Here is an 18,336-nt window from a genome sequence, read left to right on the forward strand (position 1 = left end):
TCGTATATTGAATAGGTATTATCTTAAAATTATAGATTGGAGTAACGATCGAAGGGGGACGGAGAGAGAAAGCGCGAGAAGAATTGAAAAAAATATCGCTTCATCGTTTTCGGTGGAAATGCAACGGTAACATATATACTTTATTCGTTACTTTGTATTATATACACATGACGCGTAAACATCGACACTCACGTCGGAATAATGTGTTATATATCTTTTCTTAAATAAAAATAAGTCCGGATGCGGCGTAGCCCGACGGTATTAATCATCGGGGGATCGATCGACCATGCACGATCATCTCCGACATTCCTCGCATGCCTCTATTCTACTTTCGAAGAAACGCGTGATTCATCCGGCTAACGCGCATCCCAAAAATGCCCTTTTTCTTACGTGTATTATAACTGCCTACGCGTTTGTTCCACGGTCAAGTAGAATCGTCAAAAATATTTTCGACCGTCGACCATTATCACGGTCATTAGCCTGAATCTTATTGTTTAAGATTGGTTTCGAAACAGTGAGAAGCTAAGATATACAACGTCACTTGGAAAAAATCCCAAAGCGTCCAAAATATCGTCCTTATCGCGCCACGATGCTTTAATTACGGACGACGCGAGGTAAAATCGGTTTAACTTAATAGAGAAGAGCGATGTCTCTTAAAGCGATATATTTTTACGAAATTTTGCATCGTACTATATCAAAAGAAAAATATTAAAAGAGATATATATAGGAGGAATGGGAGGATTACCATAGAACGCAATTTATTATCGAAATATTTGCAATTGTCTCACTTAAAAAAAATCTGAATTCTAACGCAATGTTTTTTTAATGTGCATTACATAAAATTGGAACAAACAGAAAATGCCATGTGTGCCGCAACAGAGAATTATTAAAGTAACAGTAGTAGAATATGTGGAAATAAAGACGTAAGAAGCGAAGAAAAAATGATAATTATATAGCAGGTCCCTCCGTAATTAAGACACTATTGTGCCCTCGTCAAAATCTATCCGAACAATAACTTGTACGCGCGGTCGCGCTTACATTCAAGATATACGTGCAGCGCGACGCACGCTAATAGCATAACAATGACAAAGATTTCCATGTGTTCTCTCGTACGAGGACGAGAAATCAGGTACGTGCGATCGGTTTCTTTTTTTTTTTCTTTTACTTTTACGTGATCGATCCTGTTAAGAGATCACAATTAATGCAATCGACTGTGGCAAAGCACCAACAACTACGGCGTCTATTTTTTGCATGGCGATGGCATTTGCGACGGCAAATTCGTGGTTGGTGTGGGTGTAGGACTGCTGCTGCAGGACCTGCTCACTACACGTTGAGGTTCGACGGTCAGGAAGGTTCTGTCGGAGGTCGGTGGCGCGGAGACGATTTCCGGCTCCGCGGGACTCGGACACCTCCTCTGACTGCAGTTGGACGCCGTGCTTCTCGACAGGGTCTGCAGCGGTATCCGGTAGATCCTTATCGGCTTCCAGTCGCCTTGACTGTCTGCGAAAGGCAGATTCCCCCAGATTCGGGGAGGGTTGACCTCAATACGTTTGTCAAGCGTTCGGAGATAGCGATCGGATCGATGAGGCATGAGGATTTCGGGTTTTAATGGGGGCAAGAGAACCAAAAAGACCACGTACTTGGAACACTCGATCGAGAGGAGGACGAAGACGGCGGTGGGGTGCAGGGCATTTCTTCCTTCTCGAGAGGTTTCGAATCCAATCGAATTCGCTCGCATTTTCCAGGGAAAAATTCCGGCGCCGTGGTCGCGAAGAAGATGTCTCGCTTCGAGGTGATCAAGTTAAGATTGGGCATGGCGATCGTGTGAACGAGGTTGCCGTTTATTATCAATCGAATCTCCATCGTGTCGTTAGTGAAGGCGATCACATATGGGAAGGCACAGGCTGTCATAAACAAATGCAACATCTGTCAAGAAAGACGTCGATATATGCTGTTTAAGTAACGAAAGATTTTAATGCAAATTCCCATTTTATCTCATAATGTTTATTATGATTACGTTATATGATATAATACGTATAATTTTTATAAAAGATTTTAAATATTGTCTCACCTACGGCTGTCGGCATCGAATTCCAATTAAAATCAAATTCGGTTGGCGCAGCGTTCTCTTCTGCCAGCTTTTGAAAGTGGCACGTATCTAAAGCAAGTAAAGTTGAATATCGATGGACATCTATGCATTATGGATCGCCGTTAACTCTCAAACCGAAACGCCAGAAAAGATAATTAATACTAGAACTATCAAAGCAGTTCAAATGGACTAATTTGAATGTATAACGATGCATTTTTTTTTTTAGATTTTCCGTGACTTTTACTGCACTATATAAAAGGCAAAATTGATCAATTTATTTTCTCTTTTCATCCCTTTTTCAAGGATATAGATACAGTGTATTTTTAAATAGTAAAAACTGATATACGCGTTAATCATCGATGGTTCTAAATGCTAAAGATGAATGTTCTCCGAAATCTCTCGAGTATTTCTCGCATAAACAAATTATGAATTATTGCTTGAGCTTGAGATATCGATGTCTCGGGTTAAGAGTTAAAGTGGAACACGCGACCTACTATTGTAACAAAGTATCAGTTCCGGCTCCTCGTCCTCACGAAGATCCAACGCCGCCACCAGGTGTGGCTTAGGCGTTGCTTCCATGTGGACTATCCTCGAAGTACCGGAAGCGGAGATCAATTCGAAGTGATGACGGGCGCCGCAGCACAGTGTCCACTCGTTCGCCGGATCAGCGCTCTCGATCATCGTTACTAACGATGGTGTCTCGCTCGCGGTGAATTCCTTCAGTAGTAGAAAACCGTCGACGGTGTCGATGTCGGCTGACGAGCACCAGATGGTCCAGGCTGCGTTGTGCTTCCACTGGAGGACCGTGAGTCGGCGGCCGACGACCACGCACTGTTTCGTACCACAACCATGCATAATCTTGTCTCGCAATACAAACTTAAAATAATGATAGGACAGGATAGAAAGAGAAAGGGGAGTAGTTTAAGTAAATCTTAAATCTGCCGCTCTCCGATTTTTCGATCAACTGTCTCCGACACGCTTTCTTACCATGCGCAAATGCGAGCCTCCGGGTCTCGTGATGCTGTACAATTGACATCCCCGTGTACGCCGCAGTTTCCTCTCCTTGATATGCGCTCGATTCCGAACGGCCAGGGCGCGAACGCGCATTCGTGTTCGCGAACGCGTCACCGGCTGAAACTTGGCGGTAGCACGTGCGAACGCGTTGTCGCACTCGTCAGCGTCGTCCTCGTCGCAATCATCGTCCTCGTCCTCGACGTCTTCGTCGACGTCCTCCTCCTCCCTCTCCCGGTCGTCGTTCTCACGATCGTTGAACAACTCGGCGCATCTCACGGACGCATCGCTCTCGAACTCTCGCAGCCGGAAAACGTAAACGCTCTCCTTGCCTTTGTCGCCGGCGCGGAACAGGAGTATACCGTGTTGCTCGACCACGTCTAACTGCTTGATCTGCACCGACTCGTCGAAGAGCATTCTGTGCGAAAGCCCGTCTGGAAAGAAAATCGACAAACGTATAATTGATTGGAATTGAATTTATTTTTATTGGAAATTTGAAATTTATTAGAAATCTCTTTGAAATTTTGTAATATTTCCGATAATAGCTATTGTTTGTTGCAATAATTCCCAAATTGGTTCTTCGATAAATTACTTACTGTTGCTTTTAATACACTACACTCTACTTCGTTGTTATTTGATACACAATCGAAGCTTTCCTCGATCGCGAAAAAATTGGGTCTCGTTAGATCTCGGGCAATCAGGTTCTGAGATAATCTATACGTGTTTCGTGAATTATACCTTCGATGAGAAACGTTCCGTTTTCCGAGGCGAGGATCAGCCTGTTCTCCAGCCAGACGTCACCGCAGACAACTTCGTTGGGAAAGTCAGGATAGATGCATCTCGGTTCCCATGGCCTGGGCTTTAGAGGACCGACGGTGGCGAGAGAAGTGGGTGCGAGGCCACGCATGATAGCTTCCAACTTCAAGGCTTGTCCGACTCGCACCATCTCGACGGCGCGCGTCTCTTCTCGCCGTCGACCCGGTGCCTCCACGACATCCGAGAGTGCTCGGCGATTTAGCATGCTCTGTTACGAGCATGATTAAATCATATTAAGTTGCCTTTTTTTTTTAAACATTATCCTTTTCGCTTTGACTATTTAGCTAGGCATTATTGCTTCCTAGCACTTTTTGAGAAAAGATATTATTTAAGTGTTATATTATTTAAATATTAATATTACCTATACATTATTTTCAAAATATTAAATATTGATATTATAATTAATATTATTGCGTTATTACACTTCATCATGATTGTAAGTAAAATTAATGGAAAGCGGGTGAATACAAGCGAGAATAATTAAAAGGGCAGCCTCTGTAAAATAACTTACGTTGCTCTTGCTGTCTTGCGAATGTTCTTGGTACATGTCCCGCAATAGGGTGTCGAGGGTTCTTTCCCTCTTCTTGGAGAATGTTGGAGTGTCAAATGTAGCTTTCTCGCCATTGATCAACTTAACAAGGAGAAATTCCCTGAGATTATACGGATCCTCGAAAACCGGCGGACAGGGAAGGCTCGGTCCGAATAGAGGTACGTTCTCGTCGCAATAAATAGCGACCCGCCAACTCTTGCCGTCCGCTTCGGTCGTTACCACGGCAAACACGTCTAAATATAATAGAAGATTAATTAACATTCAACTAATGATCTCCTTTCCTTTTATGTTTTATATACTTAATTCCACAATATTTATTTTATATAACTACATTAGCGGTTTATTTATTCTATAAAAAATGCACTTTTTCGTTTTTCAAAGAGAGACGTAAATGCGGAATGAGAAAATGTCATTAAAATCATTCTTTCCGTAGCTTTTATCGTCCCTTGCTAATTACTAATCACAAATCGAAGCAAGGACGTAGTGTATTAAAAGCAACGAAAACAGCAAATTTTTAATCGATTTACGATTAGTAATTAGCAGGGACGATAGAAGCTACGGAAAGAATGATTTTAATGGCATTTTCTCAAACTCCATTTGCATTATAATTGGAAATATACGTAACGGAAGTAGGTCAAATGCGCGATATAACGTACGTTGAAGTTTAAAGGAACGCGAACAAAATCTGTAGGCGTAAAAAGGAAAAAAAAGGAAGCTGTAAGAAAATTGAAAATCGTTACATGGTATATTAGCTCGTGTGCTCTTTGTGTAAACAACAATAGACGAGGTTCAGTTTAATATATTGTTCATGACCTTATCATGATATTTTTCTTAACTTACGGGTAAATTGACTTCTTATGCAGTTCGGATTGAAAGTATCAATGGCTGATGGATCGTCCGTGTAAATGATGTTAACAATGTCATTGCCGATGTGTCTTTTTCTTTCGAGCTGCTGCGGATTGTCTTTCGAATACGGTAGCATCGTACTAACATGATACATAACTTCGTGACCCGCATAAACCGTGTAATAACTTTCCTTGCCCGTCATATCCCCTGAAAAATGACGGAACGTGCGAGTAGAATCATGGAAGTAAAGAAAAGATTTCCTTTGAGTTACTGCGAGTTTATTCACGTCGTGAATATAGAGCGAAAAATAAAAAAAAGACTACGAAAAACTGAAAGAAAGTTTTATACTTCATCAGCATTATATTTATGGATATTTTAATATATTATATGTGTATATATGTGTATTATTACAATTATATTCATAAAAAAAAGTATAGCAATGAAAAATAATCAAACGGTTTGTTAGTTGGAAGAATTGGAGATAGGATAGAAAATTTTCAAATCCTGTCAGCGTAACAATCTGAAGAGACGAGTGACGATTGCAGGCTCTTCTGATTGCAAATCTCGAGTTTGCACCGCCAATATCCATGTCATCAAGCGTACCTTTCACATCCAAGCCGCCCCTATATTTGTCCCAACCTTTGAGCCGTATCCTCTCACCTAGGATCTCCAGGAAGCTCTCGAAGCCTGGGCTACCTCTTTCTACGAGCAATGAGAAACGTTTCTCAGGGATCGATAGCGCTATCTATTATCACTTAATTTCCCATCCCACCGAGACTTGTCTTTTGTTCCCGCTGACACTTCCCCGGGCTTACCATTAGACAACATCTCGTCGTCGGTGGTCTGACCCTCTCTCGCGTAGATTACACCGAACTTGAAGTTCACCGAGCCTTCTTGTTCCTCCAACAGTAACAGATCCTGCGAAGGATCATTGAATTAATCCGTACCTCCTTTATGACGCTCGTCCTCGAGCGTGAAATGGTATGAGACCCTTGTAAACGTACCTTTTGCAGCTCGGGTGTGAAAACTTCTCGCGGCGCCTTGTCGAGTTTTTCCAGACTGAAGAAGTTGCTGAAACGTCAGTAATAAATTACCCACGTATTCCCTTTCAATTTGGTGGATATAGAGATAGTTACCTGAGAATTTGTCTGATAGTCAATGTTTTGTTCGCCGAATACGGCAGCGATATTTTCTGCGCGCCCTACATAAAACATCTCTCAATTTACTACAATTGACTTTGTACTTACAATAATAATAATAATTTTATTCTTCGAGATATCAGTCTACCAGGGAATCGATATCGGATATGTTACAATAAAAGCGAGTTGAGTTACATCAAATCTAATATCTTTGTATGTTGTGTACAAAGTAAATTGGATGTTACAAAGATATATGGATATTGATTTACCATAAGTAAATTGTAGCAATAAATATACTTCATTTATAAAAAAAATGAAGGCTGAGTTCAACGTAAAGGGACTCCCCACAGTTCTTATACTGACGTGAGAAGAAAGAAAAGATGGAAAAAAAAACCGGAGAAAGAAAGGAAAGGCTAAGATCATAAATAATTTCATAAATTTGTCCCAGAAGGGATCCCTCCCGCTACTAAATAATACATTATCTACTCACGGTTCGCCTCCATAGAATAACTCTGTAGTGCGGTACGCATTGATCACCGACTTCGCTCGTGACTACCGAGAGAAAGAGAGGATTCCTCTCCTGGTCAGAAGCGATATAATTTTGGTGCACTGTGCATAAATAAAAATAATTAATATACTTTTTATTTGATATTCTTGATTGTATTATCATCTCTCTATCGTAAGTTATTTTTTTTTAGTTCTTGCGAGTTACGAGCTATTACAAAAAATACAAAATATCGTATTCTATGCATAAATTTTCATTAAACGCAACAATGATTAACTCGGTCGAGCGAATAAAGAACGTGAATCGATTTACATAAATGGAACGCTGATGAAATTTTCCATCATATTTCCGCAATATTATTACACGTGGAAAAAAAAACACAATTTAAGAAATTACGGCGCCCATAAAGTTGCGGGCAGAAGTTCTAAACAAAATAACGCATTAATACGTATAATTACTGTAATTGCAATGGTAATATTATGTTACAGATATGTTCAACGTTCAACTTACGTTTGCCCAAGAAGTATTTAAAATACCAGCGCGTTTGGTACTCCGGATTTTCTAATATCGGCGTACTCGGCGAACCGAACATCTGTTGATGGAAAAATCGTTCATCGTTACACACATATAATCCGTGGCAGAAAGTGGGATACGATGAAGGATGAAACGAGGTAAGAACGAGCAATTATGCGAAACGGGACGAATCTCGAGTGGTAGAAGAAAGAAGTGGATCGTTTGATCATTAAGCAACGCTTCCTCACCTCTTCTTTTTCCCCGAGAGAGTCTCCGTTCTCCACTCGAAATCTTCTGCCATTGTCGGCTCCGTCCTGCTCGATCTGCGGCAGCTAGAAAGACATTTTCGAGCGTCGCGATTATCAAATACGTAGCGTAGAATGTCGGCGCGAGTCAACATGTTCCAGTTTCGAATTTGCGAATCGTTATATAGATTCCGAAGCCTTGAAACATGTGCGAATGAAAGTCGGAATGTAAATCTAAAACCGAATCCGGACTTGAAAATCTTTTCATACAGATTTTATAAATAATTTACGATTTCGAGAATTCAATTTTATTTCCACGGAACTGAACATAATCAAATTCTATTGAAAAATATTTCTCTCTCTCTTTCTCTCTTTCATTCACGACTCATTTCTAAATGAAAAAAAATAGGAGCTTTCCGTCTCTGATTGAAAATATCGGCGTCGTGAAGGAATTGAAAGACCGAAAGAATGAAATGCATGTTTCTGAAGGAACAAAAAAGTTGAAAAATTATAAGTATAAAATTCAAAGCCTTGAAAGAGAGAGAGAACAAAATTGTACGAAATACTTCATTATTAATACAAAGTAGTATGCTTTTTACCCGCGGATTTATATTAAAAATTTACATTATACTTTTGCTTGAAATTCTACTTGATAGGTTTCTTAATTATTTAAGAAATTTTTCTCCTTTCTATTTTCTGGTAAAACTATGTTCTTAAAACTTCGCGTCTGAACGTACTGCGACATCCTCTATCAGCACGAGCCAAGCACAACCCGAGCGCAGCTTCGGTGAACTTATGCGATAAGCAAATCAATAGATAAACAGAAAGATAGAGGGAAACAATGTAATCAGCTTACCGGACGTGTCGCGGATTATCATAGGGCGCTCGTTCGTTTTATCGCAGTGATTAGCGTTTACCTTGCAAAAGTACTTGTGCATACGGCTCGTAAGACTCTTGTAACAAGTAGAGCGAGGCTCTTACCTAGATATATACGTATCTATACTTTTCATTGTTTCCTTACCATTTCAACACTGCCGTAATGGTGTCTCGCCAGGACGCCTCGCCTCGCTGTGGTGTCTGTGGTGGATCTGAAACACGATTTTTCACGTTTAGATATAGCTCGAGCCTGCCCGGGAGGATATAATTTTATCTCGGAGATTTTTCACCAGGCGCTTTAATAAAGTTTACTCGTCCGTGCTCGCCGGAGGCGTAATACGCGTTCTGCAAACACGTTTGATTCTCTACCTCTACGCGTTTTTTTTTGTCACGAAATGATTCGCACTTATTCAGAAACAAATGACCTCGCGTAAACGTTTTTTATAGCATCTTTTTGCGACACGTGTACTACGCATTCTTATGGAATCGTTCACACCAGGAAAGGCACGCCTCGTCCGCCGCGGTGAACGGCATTCTCGGTCGAGAACACGTACGTTTTTCTATCAGCCTCACCGCGCCCTTCCGCGGTGCTCCCAGCACAATGTTAGCTATTTAAAAACAAAATTACGTGCTGAATTAAAAAAAAAACGAAAATGTTGCTCGAATTTTCTACTTTACTCCAAAATGGACTCGTAACCGCGTTACTAATCGATTTCTGTGCTCGTAGAGTGACCCAGAATGACCTCAATTTTAATGACAGAGACCAATTCTTTGACCAATCTGGACTTTAGTCCTTTAACTAAAATTATAGTGATATAGATAATTTTCAAATTAGATAGATGTCCCAAATAAATAGCTTTTTGCAAATTGAGTTCCCTAAGAAAATCTTTTGAAATAGAAAGCCTCGTTGTTTATCCGAAGTCGTGCGACCTTTTCGGAATTTTAATTTGCAATTTAATTACCGAGATGTTTAATATTGAATGTTGAATATTGCGAGAGAGGTTGCAATAAAAGAATATCTTTCCAAAATTTTTACTAGAAAGAATTTATTACATTGGGCAAATAATCTATGATTAAAACTGAAAGCGACGTTTGTGGCGGGACCGCGTTCTTCGATATTCTCTTTCGCACGAAAGATTAAACGCTATCGGCACGATAATTATCATTGATTCACTAAATGTATCCCGATCAAATACAATCATCCCCCGGCGAGCGAATCGCGTCTACCATATAGTGTGAACGTAATATACGACCCTTCGTTCGTCGACTCAATCCCTCTTGCGCTTCTCATTTTTCACGACATGAATATCTAGGTTAACGAGAAGCTACGTCGAGGTCGAATTGGCCGGGTAATCGGGAGAGGTCGTTACATGAGAGACACAAAGAGGAACAGTTATACTGTTCAAAATTCGGGATTCGCATGGATCGCACAGCGTTACCCGTTAGATCGGGTGACATTTCAGCGACAAGGTTTTATTGGTTTCTGAGTGAAGCAAATAGAGAAAAGATCAAGCAACAAGTAGTGAATTGCTCTTGTTTTTTCAATAAAAGGTAATAAAAAATAAGTCAGCGAGTAAATTGATACAAGTTCACGCGGCAAATAAGAAAATAAGTCGAGCACAGCGAGAGAATAACTACTTGTTTATCCTCTTCGAAAAAGGTAATGGGAACATAATTGAGAAAATAGGTCAGTCAACTCGTTACTTGACTCGCAACTTTTGGCATATAATGACATTCGCCGCTAGAGCAGAGATCACGCATTAGAGCAACATACACATGACTGGCGCGTCGCGGTCGTTCCACCTGCCTAAGTCGGGAGGGCGGCATGATCGATGCCACGCACACCGATCTGGATCTGTTCCTGCGTATCATCTCCTGGACGCTCGAACTAGGTCGCAACGATTCCTCCTCGCTGTCGCTGATCGTGATCGAACTTGCGACCTCGCCGCTCTCGCGTTTCACTCTGCGAGACTTGCTTTTCTCCGCGGAGCTCGCGCTCGTCGAGGATGACGAGGCTGAGGCCGTCGCCGGGTGCGTTGACGAGGCAGTCCCGGAGGAGGCACCCCGTATTCGCGAAACGAGTTTGATATCCAAGCACAGCATTTTCGCCAGTTTCTTTTTTATACGCGTGGCGATGTCTCTACGTATTACGTACAATTTAACAGTATGACTATGCACAACTACGCGGTTTTATTACATACAGCCTGCTCACTGGGAGACTGACTTGGTACGTTCCCCTTTTGGTAGCGTCACATCATCATCATAATGTCGTTGAACAGCCGGCGATGACGACGAGCGTCGATATCCGCATCGCTGTGCGACTTGTGCGAGCCAAATTGCAATGGAATTGCCACACGTCGCAACGTGGTGAGAATCGCTCGGCGTTACACAGGTGTCGTGAGATTATTTGACGAATCTCGACTACGCGAGGCTCGTTGTTTTTGGATCCCGTCGCTTATGCGCGCCGCCGCTGATGCTTTATATCTCACAGCGTACGCGAGGAATATCAATTACAGGGAACGCCTCTTGCGCCCGTGTGGTAATTTGAATTCTATCTCTCTTGACATCCGGGTCGATTGCCGAAGTCGGTGTTGGGCGATGTCGAAGAGGAGATCACCGATACACACGGAAACGGGAGCAATGAAATGCGATCTAACGTGTCTTATGTGTACGTTTATCCGCCACTTCTGTGATCTTTTAAATAATACAGGATAACGTAACACGCGCTGGGATGCACTTGCACTTATTGTTAGTGTCTTACGATAAATGATATACGTCGCAACTTGCAGATAGTTGTCACACCTGTGAAAATAATTGTCATAATGTGTCACCGTAGATAATTGTATGTACACCGCGATATCGAAGTCAAATAGATGTGACAGCAAGTGACAAAGTATGTTTTCTAAAGTACAATGGTTTTTTTAAAGTAAAGTAAAAGTTCGGAAAACTGTATTTTTTTTTAATTCTATACGAAATAGATAGCTCTCGGAAAAATATATTTATTAACTATTATTTTCTTGTTATTCTTTGTGCTTTAATAAGTGAAAGCATTTTATTCATTCAAAGTTTCTCAATTAAACTTTATCTATATTTTCTTTGATTATGTAGAGTTAGTTAAATTAATTTCCATTCAATGCAATAATAATCTGATGAATAACGACGATGACGATGACGATGATGATGATGATGATGATGATAATGATGACATGAAAAAAAATGAGCTAATTATTGACCCTACTTGGTTTTGTGATCCTACGCCTATTTGTTAAGAATTTTTTTCATACTAAAGGATAATTTTTTTCCCACACAAAAGCATTAATAAACGATTCATAAAGTGTACGCATATATTTTCCTTACGATGAAAATATATTTGTATATTTTTATCGTAAGGAATAGCCAATGGGTAAACTCCCCTTCTCTGAATAAGCAAATTTAGTCAAGAGCCAAACGCTTAGGGCAGTCCCGCATTAAGAATATTGATTCTCAAGATAACGACATTCTTGCGGCTTATTCAATTGAATACTTATTGCAAACACAGCAGAAAAGCACGATACGTACCATGCGACCTTTACTCAAAGTCGTTACTTCGAATGCAAAAGACGAATTCAAACAACTCTGAAATATTATTAGAATTGCTATTTAAAGAATTGGAGATATATATATATATATATATAACTGCGTTATCTTTAATCCAATTCTTTAAATAGAAACTCTAATGATATTTCAGAGTTGTTTGAATTCGTCTTTTGCATTCGAAGTAACGAAGGAGATTGGTCAGACCAGCATCTGCTAAGGAACTCAAAGAAATGTTAGACAGTGATATGATACAACAGCAAGAGAAAGATTTGTGCTGAAAACGATGTAAGGAAATGAAGCGCCTACGCCAAGAATAGCACAAATGGCTAGATCTAATGAATGAATAACTGAATTGAGTTCATCGATAGGCGACTCTACGCGCGCGCGGCCGTTCATCTCATAGTTACTTTATCGGACATCGAGCGAAGACATCGATACCACCGGAACGACCTTTTACCTTGCCGAAGCGACCAATATTCGCGATACCGGAGGCCACCGTGATAAGCGATGCGTCAAAGATACACAACAGTACACATTTACATAGGTCTTATGTCCTACCTTTGACCAACAACAGCATCGATCCCTTCCATTAATCTATCGGCCCTATCGTCAAAGGGCCGTTCGTGTGGACATTTCGAGTGATCGACATTTCACATTTGTGTTCGATCCAAATAATTCGCGTCATCGGCGATAACAATGGAAAAATGGTCTTTTTTTTTCTTTGATCTCCCGATCTTGCAATCGAGAAATCCGGGCAGAAGGACAAACGGATGTTGTGGGACGGATATGGCGATTCGATAACCGAGCATGTGAAGCGTACTGCTGTATGTATAGACACGTAGAAGTTACGCTGACACGAGTCCTCGTAACTGCATTCCGTAAATTCTACGGGCAAGTGTCAGGTCGTGGAATATTCGCCGTGGGAAATATCCAAGGTGTTCACGCTTTTTCCGCTTTTACATCGAATCGCAAATTTTTCCGGGAAATCCACGGATAAGCGAAGATGCTCTTTGAACGCGCGTTATCGCGCGGAAAAATCGGGTATTTAAATCCATGCCGTAAATCAGATCGACAAGATTTGTTTGTTTATGGAACGATTTGCCAGTTCAGCGAGAAATCTTTTATCCTACGTAAATGGTGGAGACACATGAGGGTGATATCGAGCTTCTATTCTTCTTAGTTTCCACATGGGATTTTACGAAATCCTAGTCACCATACTAGATTTACATGACATGAAAAGAAGACACGTTCGTTGTGTCACGTTCTCTCAAATGAGATCGGCTCTTTTTCGTGTCAGAGCGCGAAAGGATCAAGTAAAGCGTTTCACGATTTTCAAAATGGGTCAGAAGTTTCTTTAGAATTAACCTCGCTATTAAGCCTTCTCAAGTACTCAGTTTTTACAAGCTTGGCTTTCCCGACTTTTAAACTAAGAGATAAAAACTCCACTTCGCAAAACACCTATCTCAATTAAAGCTTAACCTTTTTTGGAATGATATATTGCACTGTGCGACATTAAATTATGATTAACGGCATTTAATCGTTTTTTGAATAAATTACTTTCAATATTTCCCCGTTTCCCCCCGAAGAGTTGGGTTTCGAATTCTTCCGAGCAAAGTTAACCGAACTAAGTTTGCGGAGTGTACAATAAATTTTGATTAACGATACATACAATAAATCTTGATAAAAGATTTATTCGTTAAGTGAGGATCGGAGCCTACTTTACTCTGCGAGCGTCGATGTCGCCGATAGATGATATAGTTTTTCTTTTTTTATTCCGTAGTTTCTATCGAGAGATGTTACCAAATTTTAAATAGCATAGCAAGCTATACGCCGACTAAACGTTGCGCGTCTAATAGTTAAAAATCATGCAACTTCAATTACGAAGCTGAAATTAGATCGTGCTCCGAAAAGAAAATTATGTATAACAATGTCATTGCAAGTCCATGTTAGTTAACTTCGCTACAATGTACGTACAACAATTGTGACATATTACATCTACTAAAAAAAATAAGATTGCGGGTTTAAACCATCACGTGCAATCGTTAGTTTTCCAAGTTAAGTCTCTGCGACACTGGAAGTACAATGGGTTGCTTGGTCGGCCCGGGCGCGAAGAACACCACTTGCGGAACTCGACGGCACTGAACGCACTCCCTCGCTTCTTGGGTCCGCAACCCCTACTGCCGTTGCCGTCGTCGCCGCCGCCGCCGCCGCACCGCCGCCGTCGCGTCCCCTGGCGAATCTTCACAACCCGACGCGTAGCGCAGCAGCCCCCGCGAGATAGTTGCAAGTTGCTCGCAGTGACATGGCGACTCGACGACTGGCGCCGCGTCGACGAGTTCGTCGGTCTCCACGTCCACCTCCGTTTCTTCCTCCCCCGTCTCTCCCTCTATTTGTCGTCTTCCACCTCCTTCTCTTCCGCTACCATCCCACCCCCCCTCTCCCTCATTTGCCTCTTCCTCCACCTCACCTTCATTTATCTATTTGTTCCTCCATACTCCGCGTACGTACTCCGCGTACGGGGTCCGAGTGCCCTATCGCGGCACCGTGACGTGTGTTGCCGTCACTCGTGCCCGCGGCGTATCGATGCGCGACCCTCCGTCACGATTCGGCGGGGACGGCATCGGTACGGTGACCCGTATTCTCGCCGGCAACGGGGCGCCGCGGCGCTCCTTCAACTCCATCGTTGTCCCGGCGACCCACCTCCTCCCACACCCCTCCCCTTTAAATTTTGGCACCCAAACCGCCGCCGCCACCGAGCGGGGTGGGATTAGGGCGCGACTGTGCGTATCGGGCTAGCGAATTAGCACAGCCCGAACGTTAATCAGATTCTCTCTTACCGCGCCGTCGGCGACGTCCTCGTGAAATGTAAATAGCTGGAGAATTAACCCGGATTTTTACGCCAGATAACGCGATAAGCTCTAGACGCGGCGTACTTTGTATAGGGGACATTTGACAATTGTCATCAAACCCAAATTGTCATCAAATTGTAAAAGTATAAGTATACATTATCCGTCTTTTGATGAACTCGAAGGAATTCTACGAAAATTTTATGATCCAAAAGAGTTGTTTAATGTGGCGAATTAAACGGCATTATTGAAAGTCAGCTTCAAAGGCTTGAATAAATAAGGGAAAGCTTATTCCCTTCAACGTTTCACGTTAAACACGAAATTGTATACGTATATTGTAAATGTTACATATTCTATTATAATCTCATTTGAAAAAGCAATATAACCGTAAACTTTGATTGAAAATCTTCCTCTTTTTTTTTATATTAAAAATACACTTTAAAGTTTTGCTGCATAAAAGGACACATGTTACAAATCCTTAGACATATCCTTCAAACTTCTTTAATTAAGACTTAATCTTTGTATTGATAAGGATTAGAATAGTTTTTATCCGAGATTTCTTCCACGCCCACAAAACATAAATAATCTTATATAATTAATATTCCCAATTTATGTCTCTTCCTTAATAAGAAGGATGTTCTCGAGTAACTAATTATTAAGAAATAGACATGATTTATATCGTTAAGAAAAATATATTTGATGGAAATAATATCGTAATAATTAATTACGGGATTATTTCCATCAAGTATACTTAAATAATAATTAATAATAATAATAAATAATGTATCGATCTTTTTTCTATCTCATGATAGTTAAAGATAAAACCGCGCATAATAGAATTACGAATAGGAATACCGTAATAATGTTTCTTCGCAATCAATACGATTTGTCATGACTTTTATTGTTCGCGTATCGTTACTTGCTGCTTTATGGAGAAGAGCAAATTGGGTTGCGTGGCAAGACAAAATATTCTCTCTGCTATACACCCTCCGTTGCGTATCCCACATGTAGGAAAAGTATATTTTTGTATTAAATCACAAAATTGATTCGAAAATTTGCACAAATGTTGAAATTAACGAACAAATTTTCTTGATCAGTCGCGTAAAAGATAAACGTGACAGGCGTAAACGACGCTCCGCTGTCTGGTTTTTCTCACACGGTTTTAAAACCCGAGATTTCCTAGACGCGTGCACCAAGTTTTTCAATGTGTCGTTGCATGGTGGTTTATCGACTCCCGATAAGCCTCCGGTTGGTTCGTCCAGCCGGCGGTTTCTTATCGACGATTACAAAGACGGTATAGGGATTTCATCCCGCGCGACTACGACAAAATGCGATAACAGATACGCAGATCAGCCGCGAAACTCCATATCGGTGCGTTTGATAAAATCGCGCGGACATGTGTCGGCGACAGATGCGCGCGCCATATATTTTAAATGTAGAAAAGAATCGAGAGCGACAGATAAGCGGGTTATAGTTATCACATCGCGCCGACTGGCGATATAAAAAGAGGAGAGGAGATTATTAAAGTTGCACTTACACGGCGTTATAAATAATATATAGAAATGGATAGAGCGATTATCGATTGCGCGAACTATGTAACTATGCTTTCTAGGGGCGGTTGCACGAGCGGGCGGATCGTTAAATTATAGAATGTTCTTGAAAGTTGGTGATACATATTTTTAGAGTGCTTAGATCTATTTTTAAAACATCGAAAAAAAAAGTTAGTAGAAACATGCCTATAATATCCGTAGACGCCTTAGCTTCGTCGAGTTATAAACAAGCCTTTGTATGTCGGAACGTGAAAAGGCCGGAGGAACAGTCAGAATTGCATTCGGCTGTATACCGTATAGGTACTCTATTTTCAACAAAGAGAGTCTTTAAACAGTGACAATCATTAAAGCAAGAACCTTTTTATCAAAAGCGAGGATCAAAGGCGAGGGAAGAGGAAATTTTGCTGATTACGACGGCGGCCGCTCATTAAAATGACGGGGGTTGTGCGATTTTTTTCAGGCGCGTCCTGCGCTTTGCATGCAACTTCGATCAAATTTTTTTTTGTTCCGTCGGTCTTTTCTACCGAATTTTTTGAAAGCGCAGAGAATTTCGCAGCTCGAACGAGGAACGTTATCCTTTCAATGAAAGGGATCTCGAAAACACGCAATAAACAGACTCGATCGTTTTCCGATAGTGGTGCAATCGTAAAATTTGCCGGCGAATTCTTTTAATATACTCTGCTCACACCGACACATGTGTAGTTCTGTTCTGTTGTTATCTAAATTGAAACGCAACTAATAACAGATATGCAGGCAGTCCTCACTCATGTCGCGTAGTTGCGAAATGTTTCACAGACAATTATTGTATTTAGACTCCCGTAGAAACTGACATCGAAATTCAACTTTTGAATGACACTTTTAATTTTATAGCGGAAAAGGCACGTTTCGCAAACATGCGAAGCCTACGTATAATATGTTCTTATCGTGGTCAGCGTTCGCGAAATACACATCCGGAAAGTAATCCGAAAGCATACAGGGAAAATGTATAATTTCGTTAAATTTTATTAATTTCTCAACTAATCTTAGGTTTGGATAGTAATAAATTGCAAGAACACTGCTGAATTAAAGAAAGAGCAAGAAAGAGATTATTATATATATTTCGTTTATTTTTAGAGATTACTATACTCGTATACATATCTCTCATTTGAATAATTGGACGACATTGAATCTTTTTCCTCGCAAATTTGCTGTAGCTATCGTGAAAAGTACACGTAATACTGTCAACAGTGATTTCCACGAAAATGTCGATATACTGCCGAGAGATCGAACCGATTACCACGAAAATACTGATACGGTTAATAGATTTGCACGATTTTTTTTCCACGAAAATAGTGAAGAGGTGGCACTTATATATTACGACGCAGTTTTATATTAAAAATGGTGGTTTGCCAAAAACGTAAAATTAATCAAGTTAACTCGACAATGTTTAATATACGCGCGACAAACATTATTCGAGGGACAGAGCAATATTTTCCGATAGAATTAACAGATATCATTCTTGCTATATAGTTGGACTATTTAGAGATTTCCATTCCGTAAACTTTCCATCAAATTCCGTTTATCTATCCTTTCTGGACGAGTTTCGAATATTATCCACGCACGAAAAGTGTGGCAAACCCAAATGGTGTGTCGTTGATTACGTAAATTGAAACCCGTATACAATTACGGAGATACGAAAAGAGGACGCATCTCGAGCGCGCATGGCCGGTTTACGGCGATAACAGCGCTGACCAATGTAGTTTCGCGGATAATGCGCGTAAAAATAGACACGGAA

The 18,336-nt window shown here is 40.8% G+C and overlaps 1 protein-coding gene and 1 long non-coding RNA gene across 10 annotated transcripts in view; one reads left to right on the forward strand and one right to left on the reverse strand.

Moving 5' to 3' along the window:
* The window catches only part of LOC139810402 (uncharacterized), a 162,586-nt gene that overhangs the window by 27,128 nt on the left and 117,122 nt on the right, over positions 1 to 18,336 (forward strand). For all 5 annotated transcript variants that reach the window (XR_011731317.1, XR_011731319.1, XR_011731318.1 and 2 more), the window contains exon 2: positions 7,445 to 7,627. This is a non-coding gene — a long non-coding RNA (uncharacterized lncRNA). The remainder of the gene's footprint in view (positions 1 to 7,444; positions 7,628 to 18,336) is intronic.
* LOC139810397 (GTPase-activating Rap/Ran-GAP domain-like protein 3) overlaps positions 107 to 18,336 on the reverse strand; it is a 30,690-nt gene continuing 12,460 nt past the window's right edge. Inside the window, exons 1-18 of one of the 5 annotated variants that reach the window (XM_071773915.1) lie at positions 14,204 to 14,345; positions 10,398 to 11,392; positions 8,736 to 8,802; positions 7,718 to 7,801; positions 7,467 to 7,548; positions 6,942 to 7,060; positions 6,449 to 6,513; positions 6,317 to 6,383; positions 6,128 to 6,230; positions 5,916 to 6,014; positions 5,307 to 5,519; positions 4,428 to 4,699; positions 3,839 to 4,124; positions 3,077 to 3,534; positions 2,584 to 2,920; positions 2,072 to 2,158; positions 1,641 to 1,904; positions 107 to 1,500 (exon numbers count right to left, since the gene is read on the reverse strand). In XM_071773915.1, coding sequence (XP_071630016.1) covers positions 1,241 to 1,500; positions 1,641 to 1,904; positions 2,072 to 2,158; positions 2,584 to 2,920; positions 3,077 to 3,534; positions 3,839 to 4,124; positions 4,428 to 4,699; positions 5,307 to 5,519; positions 5,916 to 6,014; positions 6,128 to 6,230; positions 6,317 to 6,383; positions 6,449 to 6,513; positions 6,942 to 7,060; positions 7,467 to 7,548; positions 7,718 to 7,801; positions 8,736 to 8,802; positions 10,398 to 10,693 — 3,159 coding nt within the window. In that variant the 5' untranslated portion in view covers positions 10,694 to 11,392; positions 14,204 to 14,345 and the 3' untranslated portion in view covers positions 107 to 1,240. Of the gene's footprint in view, positions 1,501 to 1,640; positions 1,905 to 2,071; positions 2,159 to 2,583; positions 2,921 to 3,076; positions 3,535 to 3,838; positions 4,125 to 4,427; positions 4,700 to 5,306; positions 5,520 to 5,915; positions 6,015 to 6,127; positions 6,231 to 6,316; positions 6,384 to 6,448; positions 6,514 to 6,941; positions 7,061 to 7,466; positions 7,549 to 7,717; positions 7,802 to 8,735; positions 8,803 to 10,364; positions 11,393 to 14,193; positions 14,346 to 18,336 lie in introns of those variants that run through there. The other 4 variants (XM_071773912.1, XM_071773914.1, XM_071773913.1 and 1 more) reach the window with 4 other exon arrangements.

This window comes from Temnothorax longispinosus, chromosome 3 (assembly GCF_030848805.1).
Source record: "Temnothorax longispinosus isolate EJ_2023e chromosome 3, Tlon_JGU_v1, whole genome shotgun sequence".
Taxonomy (NCBI): Eukaryota; Metazoa; Arthropoda; class Insecta; order Hymenoptera; family Formicidae; genus Temnothorax; species Temnothorax longispinosus.